At 37.4% G+C, this 15559-nt stretch overlaps 3 protein-coding genes across 4 annotated transcripts; 1 reads left to right on the plus strand and 2 right to left on the minus strand.

Annotated features, from left to right (window-relative positions):
• The first annotated feature begins 214 nt into the window (after positions 1–214).
• Positions 215–3994, plus strand: LOC120134020 (monosaccharide-sensing protein 2-like). The gene is made up of 6 exons (XM_039150502.1): positions 215–418; positions 727–846; positions 1051–1617; positions 1861–2810; positions 3160–3347; positions 3479–3994. Exons 2-6 carry the CDS (start codon positions 768–770, stop codon positions 3921–3923), a joined length of 2229 nt encoding a protein of 742 aa, XP_039006433.1. The 5' UTR covers positions 215–418; positions 727–767; the 3' UTR covers positions 3924–3994.
• Positions 3995–4116: 122 nt separating this feature from the next.
• LOC120133883 (glutamate receptor 3.2-like) lies at positions 4117–8111 on the minus strand. 2 transcript variants are annotated; one of them, XM_039150377.1, is made up of 6 exons: positions 7520–8104; positions 6022–7361; positions 5647–5924; positions 5539–5570; positions 5016–5410; positions 4117–4798 (listed from the first exon to the last, which is right to left on the minus strand). In XM_039150377.1, the coding sequence occupies exons 1-6, from the start codon at positions 7767–7769 to the stop codon at positions 4379–4381; spliced, it is 2715 nt and encodes a 904-aa protein (XP_039006308.1). In that variant the 5' UTR covers positions 7770–8104; the 3' UTR covers positions 4117–4378. The 2 variants fall into 2 exon arrangements, with proteins under 2 accessions (XP_039006308.1, XP_039006309.1); XM_039150378.1 differs by having other exon boundaries at positions 4618–4798; positions 4967–5410; positions 7520–8111.
• A 1169-nt stretch (positions 8112–9280) lies between these two features.
• Positions 9281–14952, minus strand: LOC120133884 (protein NUCLEOLAR COMPLEX ASSOCIATED 4-like). The gene is made up of 15 exons (XM_039150379.1): positions 14535–14952; positions 14369–14461; positions 14198–14271; positions 13794–13855; positions 13638–13689; positions 13280–13380; positions 12847–12941; positions 12579–12680; positions 12334–12392; positions 12072–12246; positions 11048–11221; positions 10814–10955; positions 10177–10234; positions 9993–10098; positions 9281–9653 (listed from the first exon to the last, which is right to left on the minus strand). Exons 1-15 carry the CDS (start codon positions 14895–14897, stop codon positions 9462–9464), a joined length of 1848 nt encoding a protein of 615 aa, XP_039006310.1. The 5' UTR covers positions 14898–14952; the 3' UTR covers positions 9281–9461.
• Positions 14953–15559: the final 607 nt, after the last annotated feature.

Consider the following 15559-nt stretch of genomic DNA (forward strand, 5'->3'; position numbering starts at 1 on the left):
ATTTTGATGTAATCAGAGGAAAGTGAGTGAAGTGGTGGATTTTACAGTGTGATAGATAACGGCAATCGCATACGTGCGATTTGGAGAGCAGCATAAGGAGGGCAGGTGGCAAGGTTCCAAAGGCCAATCCACATACCATCTATTTTCCCTTTTGGATTTTCATTTTTTTTTCTTTTTCAATTTGATTTTCTCTCTGTCCCCCCCCCCCCTTTTCTGTTTGGCATTTCGTTTTTTCTTGTTATTGTGAAGAGAAAAAAATCTCATCAACCCAACGATAATTGCCGTTGGTTTTTTATTTAACGTCAAAGGTGATGGCAATTTGCAGGGAAGTTTGTTATGGATTTTTCTAAATCTGATGATTGTTGAAACTCTTATCAACGGCTTTCTGCTCCTTCCATATTTGCCTTTGCTTCCATAGGTAATGTTAACCATTTTTTTTCCGTTTCATATCGGATTTGGATGTACGCTTCTTTCCATTTCATATTGGATTTGGATGTACACTTCTTAATTTTTTTGGATTTTTTTTGTACTTTTTCTTGTTTGTTTCCATTTTTGTTTCCTTTAAATACGCCGGGAAGTTTTTGTTTTCCTGGTATGAAGTATGAACCGTGTGGTGTGTTTGTACGGGAACTGTGATATGCTGTTTTTTCTACAGATATTAAATCAGGGATTGGTTTGAATGTATTGATTGATCCACGTTCTGGGTTTTCTCGTTTAAATTTCCAGCGTGCTTAGTTCAGTGTCGAAATTTTCGTTTTCCTGCGAAAATGAATGCAGCCGTGCTTATAGCCCTTGCAGCAACCATTGGTAACATGTTGCAAGGATGGGATAATGCCACCATTGCAGGTGATATACTCCTTAGTTATTCACTAGTTTCATGAACATCGAAATATCAGTCTTTTGGACTAAAATGGCCACTTTCATATGTCAAAGATCTATCATAAAAGTTCGAGTCGATCTCTAATTTCATTGATGTAAATGGTTAGTATGTATGTAGAGGTTTTCTTCAGATTCATTAATTATAGATCCTCCTTCTGTAACATGTTGCAGGTGCTGTTTTGTACATAAAGAAAGAGTTTAAATTGGAAACGGAACCGACTATTGAAGGCCTGATTGTAGCCATGTCTCTCATTGGAGCCACCTGCATTACTACATGCTCGGGAGGAATATCGGACTGGCTAGGCCGCCGCCCCATGCTGATAATCTCATCAGTCCTTTATTTTCTTAGCGGTCTTGTAATGGTGTGGTCTCCTAATGTCTACATCTTACTTTTGGCGAGACTTTTGGCTGGATTCGGAATCGGTTTGGCTGTAACTTTGGTCCCAGTTTATATATCCGAGACTGCACCACCTGAAATAAGGGGGTTGCTGAATACCTTTCCACAGTTTACTGGTTCCATGGGAATGTTTTTTTCGTATTGCATGGTTTTTGGAATGTCGTTATCACCATCACCGAATTGGAGATTGATGCTTGGTGTTCTTTCTATTCCTTCGCTCGTATATTTTGTATTAGCTATATTCTTCTTGCCTGAATCACCGAGATGGCTTGTAAGTAAAGGGCGAATGGATGAGGCAAAAAAAGTTTTGCAGAGGCTGCGTGGCAGGGAGGATGTTGCCGGTTAGTTCTTCTATGGTGACTCTTATAATTTATCTTATAATTTATCGGACAATAAAGCCAGTCAAATGTTTTCATTGTGTATATCATATAACTTGATCCTTCTTGGTAATTGATACACACCTTTTGAGACTGTATTTTCTTTTTAGACACAAGTTTTCAAGTAGAAATGACTGCCCACCATGGGATTTACTATGATGAATATGATGCATAATGTGGTTGGTACTGATATTATTTAGATGACAGGTGAGATGGCTTTGTTAGTTGAGGGGCTTGGTGTTGGAGGTGAAACATCGATAGAAGAGTACGTAATTGGCCCGACAACTGATGATGTTGAAGACGATGATATATCTGCTGAGAAAGATCAAATCAAGTTGTATGGACCTGAAGCAGGCCAGTCTTGGGTGGCCAGACCAGTCACTGGACAACATGGTAGTACTATTGGTCTTGCGTCTCGGCATGGAAGCATGCTTAGCCAGACTGGTCAGGTCCTTGTGGATCCTCTTGTCACTCTCTTTGGAAGTGTCCATGAGAAGCTCCCTGAACAAGGAAGTATGCGTGGCACACTTTTTCCGAACTTTGGCAGCATGTTCAGCGTGGGAGGTAATCAAGCTAGACATGAAGAGTGGGATGAAGAGAATGCTTCCATGGAGGGAGAAGATTATGCACATGATGGTGCCGCTAATGATTCCGATGACAATTTGCATAGTCCTTTGATCTCAAGGCAAGCAACCAGCATGGATAAGGACATTCTTCCAACTGTCCATGGAAGCCTTACTAACCTGAGACAAGGTAGTCTATTGCAATCAACTACTGGAGAACCGATTGGTAGCACGGGGATTGGCGGCGGTTGGCAGCTGGCCTATAAATGGTCTGAAAAGGAAACCTCGGATGGGAAAAAGGAAGGGGGATTTAAAAGAATTTATTTGCATCAAGAGAATGTACCCGCATCTAGGCGTGGCTCAATAATTTTTCTGCCTGGTGTTGATGTCCCTGCTGAAAGTGAGTATGTCCAAGCTTCTGCTTTGGTGAGTCAGGCAGCTCTTTATTCCTCGGAGCTTGAGAAGCGGCATCCGGTTGGACCAGCTATGGTTCATCCGGCCGAAACTACAAAAGGACCAAGTTGGCATGATCTATTCGAACCAGGAGTAAAGCATGCTTTATTGGTAGGGGTGGGAATTCAAATACTTCAGCAGGTAATGTGGAGAACCCTTCTAACTTGTGTATGCAGAAATGTCAAGCATTCTCATTTCGCATCGTAAATCGCTTTGCCATTGCTCTGCTTATATAAACATGTATCTCTAGCGATGAAATCAGAATCTTGTTTAAACCTTCAGAAACATCCATGGAATAGAACACATGGCACTGTTAGAAATATCCATTCTTTTTGCTTTTGTAGCAGAATCTTGTCTAAACTTATACACCGCATTCTTTGAAACGGCTCGATACACTGCCATCAATGTGGTATAGTATTCTTGAAAAAACATCTACATTTTGATGACTTGCTTATTGAGGATCCCTGCTTTCTCTGCTTTTAAAATGCAGTTCTCTGGTATAAACGGGGTTCTATACTACACTCCCCAGATTCTCGAACAGGCAGGAGTCGGCGTTCTTCTTTCTAACTTAGGCCTCACTTCAACTTCTGCTTCATTGCTTATCAGCGGCCTTACAACCTTGTTGATGCTTCCAAGTATAGTTATCGCCATGCGGCTTGTGGATTTAGCTGGTAGAAGGTAAATTTCTTCCTTTAGTTGATTTTCTTGGAGAATAAGTCTCACCCATAAGCATATAAACATATGTTTCATTAGACGATATCGTGCCTGCTATGTAACTTTGATTGTTCTCGTCTTTGCTTCTGTTACAGGAGTCTGCTACTCAACACACTTCCTGTCCTGATAATATCTCTCATAGTCTTAGTCATCGGAAGTGCCGTGAAAATGAGTAGCATTGTGCACGCCTCGATCTCAACTGTCAGTGTCGTGCTCTACTTTTGTTTCTTCGTCATGGGATTCGGGCCAATTCCCAACATTCTGTGTTCCGAGATTTTCCCAACACGGGTTCGTGGCATCTGCATTGCTATATGCGCACTTACCTTTTGGATCGGTGATATCATCGTCACTTATTCACTCCCAGTGCTGCTGAAATCAGTTGGTCTCGCGGGTGTCTTCGGCATGTATGCGATTGTATGTGTTATAGCATGGGTGTTTGTCTTCTTAAAAGTTCCGGAAACCAAAGGCATGCCACTTGAAGTCATTACAGAATTCTTTGCACTTGGTGCAAAGCAGGTTGAAGCTACCAAGGAGAACTGAGTTTTGGGTTATTTCTTCAAGTTTCATGGATATTGAAAGTTTTGGTTTTTGTTCAAATTTTCTTCTTTTCATTCAAGTAGGCAGAGTTTCTAAATGACATTTAAATCTTCTGTTTTCGAAAGGTTATTTGGTACCATAATGTTGTTGCAAATCAAAGAGAATCATATCTGTTATTTTTCCTTGAATATTGATTCTGAAATTAAGAAAGGAAGAGGAGACATAACTGGTTCTATATTGTATGCAGTATTACAGTTAAAGTAGTTGACAAAACATGACTTGGGCACTGTTTCTTTAGAATCATACCTAAGTTTATGTTACCCCGATTCAAGTCGACGGAATATTGGGGAAAGTCTTTTACCTGCAAAAGCTGAAGTCGATTCTCTAGAACTGGTACTGGAACGCGACAGTTTCCTTTCTTGGAAGATGACACCCTCTATCCTCCCTCATCTATATGTTTATACATTCTCTTTATGATAACCTTTCGGGGGCGTACCCTCTCGCTTTCTTTTCGAGCTGCTTTGAGATTTCTCAACCTTTTTATCAATGAATGACAGACATGTTCGAAGACGTGAAGAATAGGTTCTGGATCTGTCACGACTTGTGGAACCGGGTTCCTCGGGGCAATGCTGACTGAACTGGTGAAACATCAATAGAAAATACACGAGGAGAGCGAGAATACATGCACTTCCGCAAATAAGGAATAGTCCCCAGAAGCTTTTTAAATCGAGCTCCTCCGATTCATCGTTGGACTCCTCAGAACTACATGCACTTCTTGACAGCCATCTGTCACGAATCTTCTGAAGCTCACCGTTCTCGGATAGAGCAAGAATGGCAGTAGACATGTCAATGGCTAACGGAGAGTCTCGAGGAAATGCCTAAAGAAAACCATTTACCAGAGATCATTTAGAGATAGGGTGTTGAAGATCAAAGCATTATAATCAGTTGAATTTATGTATTTTTATAGCTCAACATCACGCAACACACAACTTGAACAAACTTCTATACATAATTGAATGAAAGCAACTTAAATCGAATCGAATTACCGAAATGTGCAGAGGGGAAAAAAGGAAAGAAAAGCATCAGATAACTTACAAATCCCCAACTGCGTTTGGTGAACTCCTGCCCTCTAACTGAGAATTCACAGTGCTCTGAGAGGAAGAGATCGACATACGGTTGCTCATCGACTATTGCAGCTACAGTTCTCTTCTCAAGGGCTTCTGCATATTCTTCAGGTGAGCCTAGTGCAATAAGTCTAGATCTCGGAATATTCAGTTCCTCGATTAGATAGCTTCGGGCGAAAGACCCGACTTGGAAGCCTATTGGTTCACTGCTACTAATCAAAGAATCAATGCCCTTTATAGGTGATGATAACTGTTGCACCGTGAGGATCGATGTCAGGCTTGCAGTGTAGCTTGAATTGATTATCAGAACTACAAAAAGCCATATGATCAGTACAAGGCGTCCGAGTGTGCTCACTGTATTTTCTCCTGAAATTTCCGAAAACACAAGAGTTGGTACGATATCATGATGTACATAGCTGATTCTAAGCTCTAAATTCTACGGAGAAAGTAGAAAAAAGTGAAATTGTCCAAATGATGAAACAGAAAGAACTTACTATGGGCGAAAAACATCGTCGAGAAGCTAAACCTGCAAGGGGAAATGGAAGGAGGTGCAATATAAGCTAATGCATACATAAAAGTATGAACTTCATATGTTCACTCACGTTAAAATTGTGACAATTTGCTGCCTAGGAGGCCCCCGGAACTCGTCGTTTATTCTATGCTCAAGGATCCACACAACTGATCCGACAATGAGGAAAAATGCTGCTGTGACTGCCCACATGAAAGGAGTAAATGGTCGTGCGAAAGACCAAGGGCTCAAACTTATCCGTTTTACCGGAGCTACCACCACCAGCCCTGATTCTATATATGGCTGAGTGAAATCTACTATTCTTGTACGGTCTGTTACAATGGCAATATCACCTACTGCACCATCAAAGACCTACAATAACAAAATATCAAATTGATAGGAAAAATAACTATCTAACATTTCAAATCATTTAAGAAAGCAGTTGCCTTTTTCATTCCAGTATACTTACACCCGAATTGATTTTACTGACAAGCTCGTAATAGCTAGGGTTCTTAAGGCCATCTCCGAATGGAATGAACCTGTATGGAACAGCATACGGCATCAATTTAATTGCAGCAAGAAATACGTCTATGCAATACCCTTGCACCTTATCTGTGCCATTGACTATCGAGACGAAGTCTCGGAAACTAACTCGATTCGGAACTCCGATTCTTAATTGTCTTCCATTGTTCGGAAAAACCCAACCACGAGGTCTTGTTCCTCCTCCAGGCCATACCACACTACCTAAATGTTGGTTCAAACTAGAACGATTAGGCTTTTTCCCGTAAAATGTCTCAGGTGGCATGATGGAAAGACCAGAGTGGTTAGACCAGAATCCAACTGGTCTATACCCAGATTTAACCACATTAATAACATCATACGAAGGATTTATCCGGGATCTATCTTGATCGAACCGAACAGGGCCTGTCAAACCGGTCACATTTGTCTCTATTATGTTCTTGAGCAACTGCTTCCCGCCATCAAATATACTTAATGCGGAAAGATTCAGATCCATCCCACCAGCATCGGCTAAGTGCGCATAATTTGAAAACGAAATGTTGCCTCCCTGATCAAGTAACAACTTTACTGCACGAGCAATCATCCAGACAGTATCATATGCATAAAGACCATAGGGGTTAAACCCAATAGAACCTCTGCTCAGTTGGTTCCAATGTGAAATAAAGTCCCTTTTCTTTTTCGAATCAGGTGTATGAGGGCGAAGTGTAAGTGCTCCTCGGATCGACTTTGCTGTCTCGGGTTTAAGTGGGGAGGTTGAGTCTAAAACAGTGGATAGCCAAGTAGAAGCTATCCAAACATATCCTTTCCCCATCATTCCAAGGCTCTTGGCAACTTCAAAGACCAAGAGACCGGTTCCCGAGAACGTGTGCAGCACAATAACTCGAGATTCCATCATCTGAATCTTAGTTAATTCTCTCCGAACATCACTACTCGTCGCTGTCGGGTCGGGTGGAAGTACGGCTTTATAAGAAATCCTGCAACGTCTCCCAGCAAGTTCATCGTCTAATGTAATTACACCATTTCGGTTCTGATCATCATCATTGAAAACAGCAATCACTTCAGCCCAGCGGAAATAGCTAATCATCTCCGCAATGGCAGTCATCTGGAACTTGTCATTAGGCGCCGTCTGAACAAAGAACGGGAACTGGAGAGGCGACAGACCGGGATCCAGGGCCGTGAATGACAATAATGGAACATGGAGTTCATTCGCAAGATGCGATAGAACATGTGCCATCCCCGAACTTTGTGGACCGATTATTGCTACCGTATCAGTCTCCATAAACTGCAATGCTGTGAATATCAAAGAAATTGAAAGCACATAACATGAATATCTGTAATGTTACATTAGAAGTACTATTATTCATTCTAATTCGTTGTGAACATAGAGATCTGGTGTTGGATATGAACGAAATGAACCGAACATAATAAGTGGAGATCAAAGAGTATACCTCCGATAATGCCGAGAAACGAGCTGAAGTTCGAATCATGGAGGGTAATCGACAATTTCTTTCCGCCAAGAATGCTCGGATCAGAGTTTATATCATTCTCGGCAGCCTTCATTGCAACCTTTGCAACTCTCCCATTAGTAGTGCTAAATGAGAAAATAGCTCCAACATTCACAACATTAGGCTTCAAAGCCTCTTTTGAAAACACTCCAACAAAGAGATTAAGAATCAAAAGCAGCAAAGCCAGGTTCATGGTGTTAAGCACCGAATCGATAACGACCAAATACCCAAATCAAATGCTCAAATTCTTCGATTAATCAAGAGTCACACTGAAGGAATAATAGATCAAGTCATAACCCAAAATTAATCAAAATTCATATATAACCGACAGACAAGTGAAGGGAATGATTGAGTTCCAAGGCAAGTACCAACACTAACAAAACCATAAGGCAAAGGTCAAAGAGACCAAAAAGCATTCTAAAGATTTCGATTCAGTAAAGTAAAATCTCACCAGAGAATAATCAGACAAACCCAATCTCAAGTTATGGCATGGAGAATTAAATAACAGTTTGTTAGTCCAATAGCAAAAAGCTTTATTGTTTAGAAAACTAAAACATATATAAAAAAAAAGCAACATGAAAAGCACGAAATTTTGAGCTTCGTGGACACCACCAAAAGCAAGCAAAGCAAAGCAGCAAAAAACATTAAGGTAATGCAACTGATCATTAAGGTAAATGCAGAAAGGAGTTATATAAAAAAATATATATATGGGTTTTTTTCTCTATGGAAAAAAGAACAAATCAGGTTCATTGAAAATGAGCATCCACTTTCGTCCCAAAGAAGAAGTTATTGGAATTCTGGAAAGTAGTGGGACTGCTACTTTTGCCTTCATGATATTTTCTTTTTCATTTTTGGAATAGTTTTTATTTGAGCATGTGTTTCATGTAGTATGATGCGGATGGTTTAAGGGAAATGGTTTTGAGATTAGATTAGGGTAAATTACTAATTTAGTCACCACTTATTTCCACGGTTTTGTTTTGGTCAGTTAACTATTTTTTAAATCATATATAATGTTATATTTTGATCATCCATTATTAAAAATTAAATATAATTATTGGCGTGATAATTTTTTATTTTTTAATGGTAATGAAATATTATCTCATGATGACACATCAGCATCACTGTTAATTTTTGAACAACGAATGATCAAAATGAAACTTAAATATAACGATAAGTATGGTTTTAAAAGAAAAATAGACAGTTGGAAAACTAAAACAAAACCTCAAAAATAAGTAGATGATTAATACGTAGTTAACCCTTAGAATTATTTATACAAATATTGATTTAAAAAATTACGATCATTGATTCAGTCGTAACTTTTAAGATTGATATTAAACTCTTATCTTATTATAATATTTTTCTTTATAAAAAAAGAATATATCTTATAAAAAAAAGGAGGGGATTAGGAGCAAGATAGGTCACTTTCAGTCATAGGAGTACCTCTACTCTATCCAGTGCAAAAAAGTCATGGCAGACTCAACAAATTCCATTAAACTCCACAAAACTTTTTAGAATAAAATATATAAATAATCTTTCGTTTATTGGACATTTTTTAATTTTCAATTTACAAAAAATTATAAAATAGTCATCATTTTACTTCTAGACATCTTTCATTTTCTCTTTTAAAAGTTAGTCATATATATTTTTTTTAAAAAACAAATAGTTTTTAGGACTTTTTTTTCAATTAAAAAAACACTATGAGAATTGAACTCAACAAATTTACTAAAATATATTTTAATTTTGCAGTTACTTCTAAATATTTTAATTAAGATTTCTTAATTTTGGTACAATTTTACGACAATTTCAGTTTAGTCTTACAAAATTTAATCTAAAAAATTCAAGTAAAATTGCCGATTCTCCCCATGGAAACAATTCACGAACATTATCAGCATTCTAGCCGCTGTCGTTTTGTTGAAGCAACATTTTCTTTGGATGTTTCCTGCTTCTTATCTTCACTCTCGTTTTCCTTGCTTCCCTCGTGTTTGAAGGTCCAACCACAAAATTCAGACTCGGGAAACAAAGACGTCGGCGTTGCTTTATAGAAGGCTAAAGGAACCTGCTTTACCCGACGTCGAATCTGCATTTATGGGGGGAAAGATCAAAACAATGGATTACTTGAAATTGCATATCAGAACCTATGTTGTCTCAGACTACTTTTTTAAAATATTCGACGTGGGGCACATCATAAGAACGCCGTTAGAGTGGCAGAGCCCGGGTGACGTAGACCGGGATCATGAAAGATTTATTTTGAGAGCTTATAGCCTATCCTAATCTAAAAGGGCATTTCGAAGTTGACAAACTTCTAAATTGCTGCTAGTATATATGGAAATTACAAATTGATTCAGGCAAGCTTTTTTCTAAAATGTCTACTTAACATTTCTGCATATTCATAGAAAAGGATAAAGATGATATTTACCTCGTCTCCAAATATTGTTGCATATGAACCAGAACTAAAATCTTTGATGTCCATTTCAGTGGTTTTGGATCTAACTGTCAAATCATTCTCCAATGACAACACAAACCTAAAAGAATCGAAAACTGAAATCATTAGGTATCGTATGCATATAGTGTTTCAAAGGGTAAAAGCACCATGTTGTTACCTTGAAACTGGTGGGCAGTAATGGTGTCGAAGGGAATCTATTTCCCAAAGAGAACTTCCTGTTCAAGGAAACATTGACATACGGATGAGCTATTGGAAGCAAAACCAAAAATTATAGACTTTAAGGATTGCGTTGTACAGAGGAACAGTGTACATTCAAGATATGTACCATTCACAAAGCCCCACATGGTTAGTAGGAAGCTTGGATGTCTTTATATTATCAAATTAAAGCCAATTCTATTCAGATTTGGATGACAGAAAATACCACAACTTCCCAAGTTAACCCAGCAAAATAAAAAATGAGAATAAAGAACATCTACTTTTCAAATAATATGGTGATGGTAAGAAATTTATGTCCTGCAGTAATGCATTCAACTACAAAAATAATCGATGCCCAAGGACTTAATAGTAAACTGCTAAAAGCTTAACCAATGGGTAACGAGAATTCAAAATCTCCAAGTTGTTAACACTGTCACTAAATAGAAGCTTCCATTTTCGTATAGAATGCACATTAATTCTCTCTGACCATATCTTTTATGCTAAATGTGTTCCATACAGCTTATAGAGGTAAAAAGATGCATAAATTCAACAATTAAAGAACAAGGGGGCATTCAAGTTTTGATTTGTTGTATACTTACTCATGGCATTAGATTTCAGAGGATTGCTCTCCTCACTATTGAAATGATCAATACCAGGTCTTTTGTCAGGTCCAGAATCATTTGCCTTGTTGGCTATATCCTCAGCTTTAGATCTATCTTCTGAACTTTCATCGCCATCTTCCTACAATAGCAAAAAAAAAAAATCATAAACTTTGTTGCATTTATGCAAGGGAGTTTAATTAAATTTGTTAAATATTAAGATTGTAGTAATACCTTGTGGACCAAACAGTTAATTGATGGATGTCGACGTAAAAGGTTGTGAATCAAAGCTATGATAACCAGTGCTCCAGATGGAGGGACAGAAATAGACAGTCTACTTAATTTCTTCGCAAAAGCAGCAGCCAAATATGCAGGAAGAAGTGGCGACTTCAGGCAAGAATCAAGAAGCTGCAAAACAAGGAAAGAAAACATATTAAACTAGAAGATACCAACTGCAGCAGCAGAACTCTTTACTTGATTACAAAATCCTACAATGTTCTACGTGATAATGGATAGACAACTTAGTACCAAAGAGAAAAAGATAAGGTACAGAACCATCTCAGGACCTTAATTGATTAAAACAAGAAATATTTTAAGTGTCTTGTTCTTTTAACACAAGTAGTCTATCGAGCACAACTGAAATATCAGAAAAAAAATTCAAAAATAGAAAGTATAAAAAGTTAACCATCAATGACACAAACAACAAATATGGACGCCGATGCTTTAGCAAAGGCTGGAATAGGCTAATTTTTATGTTGTTTGCTTTTTCAGTTTAGCATTTGATTCCTGTTCGGGTGGGATTTATGGACTGTTGTAAGGGTTATTTCGAAGAGATCTATCTAGGTTGTAATCTTATTTTCTTTAATGAAAATCTAAGGCGCTCTTTTCTTCCTTCCGATGATTAAGGAGCTTCTTTTCAAGATCCATTAATCAAGAAGGAGGTTTTTAATGAGGCCTTCTAATCTTATAAAAAAATGACACAAACAACAAATAACAAGTAGATACACTTACAGTTTCTCAACAGTTTAATATAGTTTCACTGATTAAATTTAGAACCAACGCCAAAGAACAATTAGATGCATTTACAGTTTCTCAACAATTCAATATAGCTTCACTGTTTGCATTAATACCAAAGACTATCAACTTGACAAAAATATTTCCAGTATCAAATCTAAAGCTAAATTTTACAGCATTATGTAGACAGAAGGGTAAACCTATAAAAGTGGAGAGCAATGTTATGTTTAGCAATTTGTATTACCTGAAAAAACTTGGCTCTATGTTTTGCCATAAAGATAGAAGGTGACAGAAGCGCATAAAGCTTTTCATAGAAATTTGGGTACTCTAGACCATGTTGTGTCATTAGGATGAAGAGGCTGCTAAGTGCCATGACACTAACTACACCGCCAATATCATATGATCTTGTTAAGAAGTCACTGCACATTATAGAAAATAAATCAGCTTATTGTGATGATGCATCAACCATCAATAAGTGCTAAAACTACTGGGATTAAATCAATTACCATAAAATTATAGGATTTGACAAATGAGGGATGACTGCCTGATGAAGAGTGCCAAGAACCTGAGAAAGCACATGCAGGACTGAATAATAACAAACATAGTCCATATTTCATATAATCAGAAATAGAAGATACAAGCCTAGCTTAAAAAATAAATGTGAGCCTTAAACCAGCCTACCATCAATGCTGAGGCCGAGGAACAAGCACTTAATATCAGTTCAAAAGAGTAGAACAGCTTTAGTGTTTACCTCCTTGTATACATCTATAGGGATCGGTAGTCTAAGGAATGAAATCCATGCTTTAGTAAACTTCAGTTTCATCTTCTTTGCAATGGTGGCTGGAGACAACACCTGAGTGCTCACATCACATCCCACAAGAGAAAAAAAACAAGGAAGAACTTAATACTGCAAGGTGTCAATTGAAGCAAGCAAAAAAAGGCAGACTATCTACTAATATGCAACTAAATCTAAAAGGAAATTATGGAACCATCTTCCTCAAAAATAATTCATAACTTACATTATTTGTTTGTTTTTCAGTCTTAAGCTTTTTATCTTCTGCCTTCTGACGCTTAGAGGGCTCCTTTTTATCATGTTCTTCCTTAGATGAAAATCCTGTTTAATACAGAACAAATAAATAATTTTGCTTCACCGATAAAGCACATTTACTATGCAATTTAAAAGAGAAGCTTGTGTCTAATTTTCTGCAACTTCCTAAGATCACTCACACTACAAATCAAGCACGGCAAACCTAAAAGGAAAGATAAAATCAGAAAAATTTCCATATTAATAGTTTGATCCAGGAAGAAGTAAAGAATGAATCATAATCTCCCACCAGTCAAGGCTCTAGATGACGATAGCTAGAATAATTCACCTAAAATTAAAATTCGTAATACATATCCAAAGGACAGCTACTTCAAAAATAAAAATAAAAACAGAAAGAAAAGAATCACCTGATCCACTCCACATCTCATACTCAGATTTTCCATCATTGCCTTCCAAAGGGGGGATGTGAGATATGATGTAATGAATCTTGTGAATAGAAAGCTCAATGCTGCAACAAACACAGCAACAATTCAGCAACAATTCAGCAACCTCCTATTCTCGTATTGTAATTATAACAACCATCCAGGCATTATAATATGATATGGGTGAACAAAAGGTGATAGTAAGTTCTTTCATGTCCTTGAATAAATTCATTATAAGTAAAAAAAATAGATATTTAAGCAGATTTAATTTGCAGAGATACACTATAAGAGTAGAAAAAAGAGTATTTAGAAAGATGTTAACAAAATAATGGCCAAATCTAACCTCTCTCTTGATTGACTCCCACTGTCACCGTCTCCACCCACAGTTTTGTCATCTAAGCAAGGAAAATTAACAGAAAGTTAATCAAACAGAGTCCAACAAAATAAAATCTGAAGAGAACAAAGATGTACTTTGAAATAGAGACTGGCTGAAAGGTACCAGGGACATCTGTTGTGTCCAAAGTTTTAGAAAGTTTTTCCATGCTAATGAACGTAAAATACCTGTGAAAGAAAAAAGGCAGTGCACCATTTATCATAGCAAGAAATGAAACTTTCCCAAGAAAATATGAAATCTAACATAAAAATTTCAGCAACTACAAATTTGCTCTGTGGAAGGGAAACCAACAAGAAGAAGATATAGTAAGAGAAACAACTGAAATTATAGCTAGAATACACTATCACCTCTTCCATCAATAACAATGATCTGATTGGTAGCATTAATCCAAAACCGTTAAAGAAAGGAATTGGAACACAGACATTATTCAACTATTTCAAAACAATGAAACTTCACAACAGGTCAGATTTGGGAATTTAATTAATTGCAAAAGAAAGTTTGAACCATACCGGACATCAATATACTTAAAATACTTCGAAGCAAGCAACTCTGATAAAAAATCAACAGGTGTTGCAGATTGAACCTGAAAAAATTATAACTAATTATAAACTGATAATAAAAAAGAAAATGGAAATATTATAAACACCATTGAAGCGTGATTTTAACTAAATAAAACTTACAATGATGCGCAGTAATTTGTGATAAATAGCAGAATAAAAGCTTCCTCCATTTCCGAGCTTCACGAATTCCATAAACGAATCCAACACAATTTCCTACTTAAAAAAGAGCAATCAGAACATCGTCGTCAAGTTCAAATGTATAAGGAAGAAGAAGAAACGGAGTTACTCTCAAAGCGTCCTCAGTATCCGGAGAAACCAAAACTTCAATCAACAATGTAATGAACTCGTCGAATTTTGATCTCAGCCACGTCCTGTAAATAAACTCAGGACCCTCCTTAGCTGAATCGTCGAGACGCGGCCGTTTTTTCGATGAATGAGAGGGAGGGAGGTCGGGGAGCACCGTGGTGAAAAAAGACTGAAGCGAGAGGAGTGATTCGAGAACGTGTTGTGGCGGCGACGACGGCGATATGAAGGTGAGGAGGATAGGGAGATTGTTGATGTGAGCTCGTGAAGAGAGGAGTTGCTGACCTAGGGTTTTCAACTCTTTCAATTTGGTCTTTTTTGGTTTCTTTGTGAGAATTGATGCCATTGTTGATAGCTAGAGAAAGCTTGAAGCGAGATTCAAGCGGCGGGAAGGAACGAACGTAAGGGCGAAACAAGAAAAATAGAAGCATCGCAGTTTTATTAGGTTTCTTTCGAAGAAGCGTTTAGGTTAAACTACATCAACGGTCATAAAGTTTAGATAAGTTTCACATTTCGCCACTAAGTTTAAAAGCTATAAACGGTCCTTAACGTTATCTATTTGTAATGAAAGAATCATTCCACCGTTAAATTAATGTCATGGAACATTAACAAAAAAATTAACTTTTAATTGGCCCATAAAATTAATGTCATGGAATTATAACAAAAATAATAATTTTAAATTAATGTCATGGAACATTAACCAAAAAAAATTAACATTTAATTGTTCCATAAAATATTGCATAAACACCATCTTAGTCCTTTTAACAAATTACCAACTTCTACGTTCCATGCTGAACTTTAGATCCTTGAAGGTCTCAATCTTGCTTGGGAACATGGTTTTGAACGTGTCCAATATCAAACTGACTATGTTGAAGCCCACAAACTCATAACCTCTACGGACTCCCGCTTTAACCCGATCGCCAAAGTGTGCACAATCTCAAGCATGACCTCAAAGGCTTGAATGGTGGACTTTGTCAACGTAAAGCAAATTTGCAACTGATTTATTTA

The sequence above is a fragment of the Hibiscus syriacus genome, unplaced genomic scaffold (genome assembly GCF_006381635.1).
Source record: "Hibiscus syriacus cultivar Baekdansim isolate YM2019G1 unplaced genomic scaffold, ASM638163v2 tig00110597_pilon, whole genome shotgun sequence".
Classification (NCBI taxonomy): domain Eukaryota; kingdom Viridiplantae; phylum Streptophyta; class Magnoliopsida; order Malvales; family Malvaceae; genus Hibiscus; species Hibiscus syriacus.